This window comes from Phasianus colchicus, chromosome 1, assembly GCF_987193195.1.
Source record: "Phasianus colchicus chromosome 1, bPhaCol1.hap1.1, whole genome shotgun sequence".
In the NCBI taxonomy this organism is placed as follows: Eukaryota; Metazoa; Chordata; class Aves; order Galliformes; family Phasianidae; genus Phasianus; species Phasianus colchicus.
The window spans coordinates 32,003,658-32,015,315 of NC_143436.1; the positions used below are offsets into that span (position 1 = coordinate 32,003,658).

Below are 11,658 nucleotides of genomic sequence, written 5' to 3' on the forward strand. Positions count from 1 at the left end.
ACTTAATGGCAGAAGCTGTTTTAAATTTACATAGATAAATGTATAAGTTAAAGACCCAAACCATGGTGATCTTTCTCTTCTAAATACACATTATTCTGCTCCTGGGAAAAAAATTTCCATCTTACATTTCCCTGAATAGCTGAATCAAAATCTCCTGCAGTTCTCTACTTCCACGTACTTTGTGCACATCACAGCAATAACATTTCCTGATCTAATCTGTTTTCCAGCCTGCTTGCTTTCAGACAATTAGCTACACAGGACTTCTCCATAACAAATCAGTTGTTGATAGCTTTGGCTCAGATGAATGTAAGCTTGAGCATGATGACATGCCTCTCAAAAGAAATCACAAAAAATGCAAGTGAATATTACAGTAAGTCTCAGAAGGATAAATTACAGTCGCCATGTCATATGGTCCTTTGACTGATTTTGTTCATCCTTTTCCACTTCAGTACATTCCTCAAAGTCATAATGAGTCAGATACACTCCAATTTTTTTTAGCAAGCTGTAATTCTTTGTAAAACTCCTTTGAAGTTGGCAGCATTCAATGCGAGAAAAACAGGCAAAGTCCAGCCCAGTCCCAAGGTAAGCAAACTTTAAACAAAAAATGGAAATTACAATTATAACAGTATATTCTTTACAATAACATAAAACTTCATGTAACTGATGCTACATGATCAACCCGGGATAATCTTACTGGGTTCATAAATTTTGGCAATGATGCATCTGGGCAAGGAGAGAAGCAGTACATGTAAGACAGGGCCAAGTCTAGAGAAAAACTGCACTTTCTGAATTCATTGTGAGAAAATTATTCTGTAACATAAATAAATTTATCAAAAAGAGTGCATTTCCTCCTTCAGTAAAATAAGTAAGTAATAAGGGAAGCAAATTTTGTGAAATTGCTGGAAAGCTGTGCAATGAAAGGATAAAATTAGATTTTACCCTCACATTGTGAAATTATCTCTAAGTGGCAGTGACCCACCCCTAAGGTGAAGCAGGAGCCTTGGTGACAGTGGCAAGCTTGTTCACCATATGTGACACCATGCATACTGTGAGCAGTGCACGGTAGGACAACTGATAACAAGCAATCACGTTATCACAGCTTAATGAGTTACTGATGATTAGCTTGAGTCCTAATGACTGACAACTGTTATTCCTCTATTAATACAACTTCAAATGTAGCAAGTTAACTTTTACCAGTTTTTTCATGTCAATATTTAAAAACCAATATAAGCAGTTTTCATGAGTAATTCCTTGATTAAGATGTAAGTAAAATACAACATCCCCTCCCCTTAAGGGTTTCACACAGTTATTGGCAAACATGGTGACGGCCATAAACATTTACCCTGTACTGCTAGGCATCCTGAGAGCAAGTCTAATCTTTTTGTTCAGATCAGCCTTGGAAAACACATTTCCTCCATGATTTTCAAGTGGGCCTGTAACAGAAACTTTAGGAAAGCTGCACACTTTCCTCCATAGCCACCTAAGTTTGCTCATGTGGTTCCTGCAGATGAGGAGGATGCTCAGAACAATTGCGAGCCTTGAATGGGGTCAGCCTCTGCTCAGAGGTTGTATGCACCAGCAGCAGCACTAAATGTACATGAGAGATGGCTGCGTGAGTCCCAGAGATTAATAGGCAAGCCTAGGATTGCACTGAAAATACTCACGTCAATGTCATTTTGTTGGCTTTTCTGAAAGGTGCCACTTGTACTCACAAATAGAAAAGTTGAAGCTCAAGAACTGACAATAGATGCTTTTTTTTAAAACATTTTTTCTCTTTATTTCTTTTTCCTGATGGTTGCTACAAGCAAAGGAGGTATTCAGAAATGTAACGGCACAATACAAATACAGGCAGCAAACTAAGTTGATGGCATGAAAGGTGTATCTGAGAACACAGAATTGACAGAATCAGAGTCGGATTTTGTTCGAGTAGTTTTTAAGATACTCTCAGCAATGACATTGTCATTAGGAAACAGTTTTACTTTCCCGTTCTGACTCTGTTTTGGTTCATGTACGGGTTCCAGGAAAACCACTCGTTTGCCAGTGCTGGCCTTCTTCTCCTCAGCAGGCAGCTCTTGGGACGGTGTAGAGTTCAGTATGGATGTGTGGGCACTGCTTTGGTTCAGCTTCCTCTTCTTCCTCTTTGTCTTGCATTGACACGGGCAGGGGGTCAGGTAGAGATAAAGCAGTACTAAAACAATACTGGCTACGCAGGCAGCAAGGGTGGTAAAAGCTGTATTAAATGCTTCATGAGCATGAGGCCTGTTAACTGTGAAATTGCTGACATTTATTCTAACCTCTATGGTTTCATTTAATAGTCTTTTCTTATTTATTGCAGTGCAGGAGTACAGCCCAGAGTCCTCTAGCTGGGCATCTGTTATCTCCAGGCTCCCATTATGAAACACCCTAAATTTGTCGGTCTCCATGTCTGGCTCCAGCAATTTATTCTCCGGACTAACCCAAACGAAGTGTGTGCCTGCATCACTGATTCTGCTGTCACAGTGAACGATCAGCCTGTCACCGACCTGGGCATCATGAATAAATCCAAAGGCCTGAAAAGAGCTGTTGATGGTGCTTTCAGAGCAGTTCAGAAAGTTGTCATGCAGTAAAGGCTGTTTGTTGTAGCCTCTTGGATCGGATCGCAATAAACAGGTGTACTCACTTTTGAAGTCCACCACAGAGCTGAAGTGCCTTTGATACCAGAAGATGAGCATAGAGTACAGTGTGCAGTCACAATAAAATGGGTTGCCGTGAAGATAAACTCCACTAAGATGTTTGGCTGGCACTGAACTCAGGCGCTGAATAGGCATCGACTGGATGCGATTAAAGGAAATGTCCAGCAATATGAGTTCTGTCAGCTTGTGCTTTCCAACAAACAGGTCCAGTGGGAAATGCAAGAGCAAGTTATAGCTTAAATACAGTTTCTGTAATTTGTACAGTCCTCCAAAGGCTGAAGATTCTATATGCATTATCTGATTGTTGTAAAGCAGAAGAACTTCCAGGGCCCCCAGCTCCTGAAATACAGGGCTGCCCAGTGTCTTCAGGTTGTTGGATGACAAGTCTAGGTACTTCAGATTTGGGGTTGTGGAAAAGCTCCCAGTGATAATGCTGCTAATGCTGTTATGATTGATTATTAAAGTGTTCAGCTTCTCAAACAGCACTGGGACCCATTCAGGCTCTAAGAATCCAATTCTGTTATAACTCAGATCCAGCCTTTTCATACTTCTATAGAGATTTCCTGGCACCCGAGAGAGGTTCTTATTGGTGCAGCTTACGATATCGCTGGCACAAATGCAGGCTGTCGGACACATCCCTGGGGCACTGCCACTGATGCTCACTGCAAAGACCAAGAGGCATGCCAGTGCTCTGCAGTCCACCTTACAGGCTCCAAGTCGAGTATGAAGTGTCCAGCAGTTTAAAGACATTGTCGCTGGCTCTTAGCTGGCTCCCAGTGCTCCTTGTCACAGGTTGTACGTGCTGTTAGCTGTGCACTAATCACTGTCAAAGGAAGAATACAGACGTACAGCAGGTTAACTTTTAAGATTTATACCCTGCCTAATTTCTTATGCATGTTTTCTCAGTCAATTCTTAATTCTTAATTAATTATTAGAGTTTCTTATGCTTAGTTACAAAATCTAGCTGTTGTAAGCTTAGTGGTTTTTTTGTTTTTGTTTTTGTTTTTTTTTTTTTTGTAAACATGAAATTCAGCACTTCAGTCTTCAGTCTTGAGCCAAGGAATGCACCTTCTGACAATTTAAAATCAGGAATGTTCTACTGTGGAACATGGCTGGGCAATGATATCCCCCAGGTATTTCCAAATCAACCCAGACAGAAAACAATGGATGCAGAATAAAAACCAACCAACCAAACAACAACAACAACAACAAACCCTTTATAAAAAAATATTTTCTTGTCTAGCAAGGTGTAGTTGCAACACGTGTTTCTTCCCAATCAGAGAATGAAATTTTGAATACTCAGCTTTAAATGTCTTTAAAAAACCTGAACTCCTAGTTCAGTAATGCATAGTACAGGTAGCATCAGCCTGTTTTTAAAGATATTCAAGATGCCTGCATTGGGTTTATGTGGCAAAGTTTTGGTAGAATTGGGCTGCAGTGATAGCCTCCGCAAGCAGAGCTGGGAGAGCTGCAGTCCATGGGAATCCCGCATGGGATCAGTTTGGGCAGGATGGCATCTGTGGGAGGACCCACGGTGAGCAGAGGCAAGTGACCATGGAGGAGAGGCGAAGATGAAGCATCGTGAGCTGATGGCAGCCCCCGTTCCCTGTTCCCCTGTACTGGGGGAGGAAGAGGATAGATGGAGATGGAAGATATTTTCAGTCGGTTTTTAGTACTCACTGCTCTAGTCTGTCAGCAACAGGCAAGAAATTATATTCATCTCCTTACACTGAGTCTGCTGTATCCATGATGGTAAATAGGGAGTGATCTCCCTTATCTGAACCCTTGAGCTCTTTTCCATTGTATGTTGTCCCCATCTTCCTTTGAGGAGGAGAAATGAGAGAATGGTGTGGTGGAAACTAGCTGCCACCAGGATGAAACCACCACCACATCCAACAGGAATATTTCACATTCTGTTGCTTTCACATTAGTCAAAATAACTGTAGAAGAGAAAAATTTTCCACGCCTGGTGCCCACCTCAAGCAGAATTTTGGGGAACTTTCGGTTAGGATGAATCAGCTGTTTCACAAAACTCATTAAAGGAAAAATATTTTGCTCATATTTAAGTAATAAGAACAAAATCTACCATACTCTTTTTTGAGAATATTTTAGTGTCACTACAACTTGAAACAGGGACTCAAAATTTGACAGGGTAGTGGTTCTGTGCCAAGGTATATGTTTTTGGTTGTTTTTTTTTTTTTTATTTTTTTCCATCTCCTAGGAAAATCTACACATAATTAGCAGAGTAATTAACATTTCTGTTCACTCTTGCTCTCCCTGGATACCTTTTCAGAGTTTGCCACTAAATTCCCAGGTGAATCAATATGCATTGATTATCCCCACCCTTTCATAGATCAAATGTGGTTTTCAACTCCCACATACCGAACTTGTTCTCATTTCTCTGATCTCACCCACCCATTGGTACAGTATCTGAGGAGGACAACCCCACCAACATCTGCTCTGTGCTGCTGATTGTGGCTGTGTCCCAGAGCTAGGAGATGGGAGGCTGCCTGTGGGCAGCAGGGAGAAACAAATGGAAATCAAATGGAGAGAAGCAGAATAAAAGGAGAAGTTGTACTCAATTGATGAGGGGAGGTGGGTGAAGAAAGGATAGAAGTGTTAAAATCAAGATCCAAAGTGTAGAGGACTAATGTCGTGATGCAGCCAAAGAAGGAATTAAGGGGAAAAGGAAGGTAAGAAATGCACAGGGAAGGAAGGGCAAAATCAGGAAAGGAGGATTCTGCCAGTGGAGCATAATATTGTAACTAATGAAGCAACTAAGGATGCAGTAGTTCAGAAGCCATGAGCATGCAGAAGTCCTGTAAAGCAGATAAGACAAGAAGAGTAGATAGGAAAGGGATAAAGGACATGAGGAGGATTAAAAATAAAAGGCAAATGTTTCAAGAGGTAAATCTTGGAACACGCTTCTCCAGAGAATTTGCATTTGTTACTTGTGAACCTAAGATTGTCTATGCAGTCAATTTATGTGAAATGCACTAATTTCTACTCACCTCTCAGTTCCTTATTCCCCTCCTCTCTAACCCTCTGCCAAGCTGGCAGGTGCTGTCTTCTGCCAACAAGACATCTACTCATAAGCCAAACTGTAGAAGATGTGCTATGAATCCAGAGAGCTGAACCTTCTAATGACTCATTAAAGGAAGAAATATGAAGGCAGCAGAAGGGGAGAATTCACCCTTCATGAAAATTTATATATACAATGGGTTTAAATGCTTGCATTCCCAAAAAAATATATTAAGAGAATGACAGGACTTCCAAGTCAAGTATTCAAAAATTGAAGTGTCACAATTAAGGTTTTCTCTGCCAATTTAGACTCTTTTTACAGTTCTTAGTTACATGATCACTCACACTTATGTCCCCCCTAAAAACTTTCCTCACATTGTGTATAGGATTTGAAGAACATGGAAAAGAGCTAAGTAAACGCCTGTGCATGAGAACTGCAACATATCCAAGTCTCTGCCAAAGAACTGTGATGTCAGGCATATTATGTGAAGTGGAGACTGTTAGAAAATCATGAATACATTATTGTCACCAGCTTGAGACCCAGAAAATAATGAACTTCTATATATTAAACTTAGGAAAGACTGATCTGAAGAAGCGTTGAGATGAGACTCAAAGTGTTATATCTCTACCTAGCACTTTTGATTATAAGGTCATCTCCTTGCTTCACTGTGTATAAAACAGAGGTAGAAAGATGATCTTAGCTACAGGTATATGGTGAAAATAAATTAACTGATTAGACTTCTATTGAGGCACTGGAACAGGTTGCCCAGTGAGATCGTGGATGCCTCCTCCCTGGAAGCATTCAAGGCCAGGCTGGATGGGGCTTTGAGCAACCTGGTCTAGAAGAAGGTGTACCTGCCTACAGTAGGGGTGTTGGAACTAGGTGATCTTAAAGGTCCCTTCCAACCCAAAACATTCTATGATTTTATGAATAAAAGCTTGGTATCAAGACATATAAAGTCTTCTACATTTTTAGGTCCTACTGGAGTATCTAACTGATTGTCAGTGAAAAGTTAGGAACCATGATGAACTATTTTTTAATGAGCCCTAAGCATGTAAAAATGCTTATGTAAGCATGTAAAAGCCCTAAGCAAAAACTTAAATGTTTTTGCTAGTAAGCCTGTCTTTTATGGAAAAGAAAAACTAATAGATACAAGTTCTAGAGGTGGTGATCTATGAAATCATTAGGGAAATGACTATCAGGAACTATATCTGTACTCCTGTGTGCATTTTTATTGCATGTAGTACATGAGGCACAAAGGAAACACTGAAAAAAGATGTTAATAACTGCTCATTCAGTTAGTACATCGCTTGAAACAAGATATCTGAAAACTATATATCATAAAACTAGATGAATAAAGACTAAATTGTAATGGATTCATAAAATGGAAGACTGTTGTTGCATAGGTTGGCTTTCCCACTAATATTTGAATACCTGATTTTGCAGCAACTGCAGCCTAATTTTTCATGGAACTGCACTTGCAAAATGATGAACGGCACTTTCAAAATCAGCTCGTATGTTGAATATAACTGGAATCCTGGCAATTCTCCAAATGGAGCATACAGGTCAATGCTCATTTTGGGAAGGCTTACCATGCTTAATACACCAAATAGCCTTGCGTATTTTTTTCTGTCCATATTTACTACTCACTCAGCAGAAACTCTGAGCTAGTTTGCAACCATACCCTAAGGGCAGTTTTGGGACTGATGTAAATCACCATAGTACCTTTGAGTTCTAGGGAACAGAACCAGTCTGCAAGGGCTGAAAATTTGTTTGCCCATTTCCAAAACTCTATAAAGTTGCCAAATGAGAACCGTTTTGGATGACAGCTTGCTTGGCAAGGCAAAACCAAATTATGAGCACTATACTGACATACTAGAGGCCAAACCAGGTTATTTTGAATATACTGCCAAGCCCAATTCAGAGTGCAGTGCCTTCATCCTCAGTAGGGTCACTGACCATTGTGAGAGTAAGAATACTGAGGTGTAACTTGCTCCATCCTTTTGGAGTACTTGTGTTCTCCCCAACTTCAGTGCAAATTGCACAGGCTGGTGGCAAAGCTAAGCATGCTAAACATAAATATTCATAATCTACAACACAATTTGAATCCATTTAAAGTGGTTGCATGAACAATGTAAGGACTGGTAACATGCAGCTTTTAACTGGCAAGGAAGAATAAGGCGTACAGTCAGCCTCATGCTAAGATTTTCATTTTATTTCATCCTAGTAACATTATTTCAGGTCTTATAGAAGAACTACTTCACAAATTTTAGTATTACGTATTTTCTCAATTTTTATATTTTCTATTAAATTCCAGCAGCTAACATGTGCCAGCATACTCCGGCTAAATACTTCATCCTTATTTCTGAGTGAAATGGGTAACTTTTTTTGAGTGAAGGGCATGGCTGAGGGGCTTTGTGCTTGAATTCTTTTCAAAGAAATAATTTCTTTGCGATGTTTAAGTGTGATATTTTAAGTTCGCTGCCAAAAAAACACAGTATTTCCTGAGATGAATCATCTATGCAGTAATGGTGCATGGTTCTTAACTGTTTGAGAAGAAATGCAAGACATTCTCATTTCATAGGGAATATCCTCTGTTGCCTGTAACAGCTCAGTTTACTACAACAGATGAGCTCCTAGAGGATTTGGCTCTTGGTTTTGATGTTTTTTAAGGTTTTTAGAAATAATAAACAACTAGATCTGCTTATGGAAAAGGAAAATGCTGAACACTGTGTGTTTCCTCACTATCAGTTATCTTTGCAAAATCAACTAATGCTCTAAATAGTGATTTCCACTTTCTCTAGGTTAACTCTACATCAGCATTCTCTTTTCCTGTAATTATCTCCAGGCTTAACGGCTTTTTCTTGCAATACCCAGGCACATCTCTCAGTTCAAGACTCTGCTAAAACCAACCAACCAACAACAACAAAAAAATCGTGAAAAAAAAAAACCCTCAAACAAGCAATCTCTTAATTTAAGTAGAGAAAGGGACTGAAGATCACAAGCCACTTGAATGCTTTTGTAAACACTACTACCAGTCTTTTCAGTGTTAAAATGGACTGATCTGTGCTCAACAGTGGGAATAACATCTTCCTCTACACTGGTGATGCAAACAGTATTATGCCTGGCTGACAATTTCTACACCGTGAAAATGCAAATAAACAGCCTGCCAATACCACACAAGTACTGTTGAGTTATAGATTTGAGAGCTCAAACTCTAGAATAATATTGAAGACTTCAGTCTACCCTCCAAAAAGTCCACACCGTTTCCACATCTCCTAGCTGTTCTCCTTGTGTCACATTCAGTTCCCAGTCCTATTTCCTCTCTATCTGCCCACTTTGTTAGCCCACAAGCCACTCGCCCAACTCTGTACTTCCCACTCACTTGAAGGTCCACACAGCTGCTCTCCCCCTTTCTCCTCTCTAGGTATCAGATGGATGAAAGCTGCATTAATTAAATACAATAACAGATGAAATGAAGCAGAGATGGCTCAGGTGCTAGAAGTGTTTCTTCCCAGTCTTCTTTTTTTTCCCCATGGCATTTAAAAAAAAATATTATCACAAATATGGAAAAAAAAAAAACAAAAAAAAACCCCAAGACTGTCAAAATGAGGTTTTATTAATTCACAGTAACAGTATTATACAATTATCAATACTTTTAATCCTAACTTTACAATTTCTGCTTCAGTACATGATAGAAATATTAATAATTGCAAACAGACTAATGGCATCATACATAATTAACCTTTTAAAATGTTACACTTACAAGGAAGATCTGCACAAACTTCCTCTCCTAGTGTGTGCCCGTGGTGGGGAAGCTGTCACCTCTCTCAGCATCCAGGATGCACTCTGTTTTTAACGCTCCAGGGTGGGAAGGCACTCCCTGCATCAAAGCTGCCTCTGCAGCTGTGCTCAGCATTTCTGACTGGGCAGAGCAGGATTACCCAGCTATCATAATCCATGAGGTTTAGTGACATGAGGGATCTGAGAGCAGAGGCTGCTGGTGATCTACATCTGGGTGATGTATTGATATTCTATACTAAATCCCAGAACTGGCTTAAACTGTGCTTGGTGCAAGACCCAACGGTGATGAAAAATGGCCTTACATCACCTTTGCAGCAAGCTGACCCCGAGGTCAGTCTGGCAAATTGAGTGTTTTCTGTAGCCAGCACCTGGCCAGATCTCAGCAGTGTTGGAGAGATGGATTTGTCCTACTAACTTAACTTCACCTACATAAAACTATTTTCTCCCACTCATCTTTCACTGAGGACTGAATTTCTCTGAAGGCAGATTTTTTTTATTTTTTTATTTTATTTTTTGCATCCATGAAAACGTGGTTGGCTTAAAGAAAGCTGAGATGCAGATGAACAACTGGGTGATGTACCACTGAAGCTGAGCCGGGCTAATCAGCAGCAATCCATCTGTGGCACTGCTGCCTGCATGAAGGAATCACTCTGCAGCTTTTATCCCTCTTAAAAGAGCAGGAGAGAAATTCTCTCAGCAAAACAATGCCTCCTTTTTGCCATGCTACTTTGTAAACTAAGATATATCCTAGCTTCAACCTTGCAAATGACTTCAGTTGCTAAGGAGATAATAAAATAATTAGGAAAAAGGCAGTGACAAACAGTGGTGCCTCAGTTACACCATCAGCAACCAGTCTCCAAGCAATGCCAGATCTTATGAAAGTTTAGTTGCCCAGCGTAGGATCCTCACCGCCTCCAAGAGCTTCTCTGGCAGCTTGCGCTCCCGAGAAGCCTCTCTCCGCGCTGTGGGGACTCACGAAGGCAGTGCCGGCCGCAGCCCTCAGCCGGGGGGGCAAAGTTTCGGCGGACCCGGGACCCCGCCGCCTTCCAGCACCGCACCGCCACTCTCCTCCCGCCTCCCCGGGCACTCAACACCGCTCCCCGGCGGAGCTGCGGGACGAGCGGGGAGAGGCCGCGTCTCGACCGCCGGTGCCCACGGAGCGCCCAAGTGCAAACCCCGCTCCATCCCCGCCGCTCCGCACCCGCCCTCCGCCAAGCCGAGGTCGGGGCAGATTTACCTGGAGCGCCCGGCGGCCGCCTCATAGCTGAGGAGAGCGGGGCCGGCCCCGCCGCCTCCAGCCCCACATGCTCCGCGCCGCTCCTCTCGCCCTCCGCCGCCGTGCCGGCTGGGGAAGTTCGGAGCCGCCGAGCGCGCCAGCGGCACCGCTGCGCTGAGCTCCGCTCCCCCAGGCAGAACTGGCCGCCGCCCGGGGCTGGCACGCAGCCCGACGAAGGATGAGGAGAGAAAGCAGCAGACTATCAGCCACGGCACAGCGGCGTTGCCGAAGCTTTTATCCCCTCCCGGCCCCGCCGCATCCCCGCCGCGCCACTTCCGCGGCAGCGGGACGGAGCCGTCGGTGTCCCGGGGAGGGGCGCGCCACCGCCCCGCTCCGCCTCCCGCCCCTTGCGCGGCCGCGCCCGCTCCTCACCGCTCCTCACCGCTCCTCAACCGCTCCTCACCGCGGCTGCCTGAGCGGCGGTCTCCGACAACTTTCCACCGAGCGCGGGCAGAGCTCCCACGGTCACATCTGGGCTCGCTCCGCCGCCGCCGCGCAGGGTTCGTGGGAGGGCGCAGCAGCGGGCGCCCGGTCCCCGATTAATGCGTGGCAGCTCCCCTTGCGCGGAGGGAGGCGGAACCGCAGGGCAGAGAAATTCAAAAGGCATTGTGCTAGCTCTGGAAAAAAAAAATAAATTCTCCAGTTAATTAAATGATCAGAATCGAGAAAGGCTCCGTAGTGAAACGAGCTTTTATGAGAATAAACGAGTCTACCAAATGATACAAGGAGATATCTAAAATTAATTATCGCGGATGTGGCTTGTGTGGAGCAGCGGATCTGAGGGAGAGCTGCTTCGAGCGGGGAAGTGACTGGGTCAGAAGGAGGCAAAGCTGCAGCCCAAAGCCTCAGAGAACCCTTCCTTTCATCCAGGGCGATCTTTAACC

The 11,658-nt window shown here is 43.0% G+C and overlaps 1 protein-coding gene across 6 annotated transcripts; it reads right to left on the bottom strand.

Moving 5' to 3' along the window:
• Positions 1–1,777: 1,777 nt before the first annotated feature.
• On the bottom strand, positions 1,778–11,281 carry AMIGO2 (adhesion molecule with Ig like domain 2). Of its 6 annotated transcripts, none has more exons than XM_090138055.1 (2): positions 11,157–11,281; positions 1,778–3,495 (listed from the first exon to the last, which is right to left on the bottom strand). In XM_090138055.1, exon 2 carries the CDS (start codon positions 3,420–3,422, stop codon positions 1,857–1,859), a length of 1,566 nt encoding a protein of 521 aa, XP_089994181.1. In that variant the 5' UTR covers positions 3,423–3,495; positions 11,157–11,281; the 3' UTR covers positions 1,778–1,856. The 6 variants fall into 6 exon arrangements, with proteins under 6 accessions (XP_089994181.1, XP_089994165.1, XP_089994190.1 ...); XM_090138039.1 differs by having other exon boundaries at positions 11,147–11,281; XM_090138064.1 differs by having other exon boundaries at positions 11,178–11,278.
• Between the last annotated feature and the right edge of the window lie 377 nt (positions 11,282–11,658).

Excerpts from the sequence above, each read along its gene's own strand:
- AMIGO2 (XM_090138055.1), bottom strand. The coding sequence starts at position 3,422 with ATGTCTTTAAACTGCTGGACACTTCATACTCGACTTGGAGCCTGTAAG.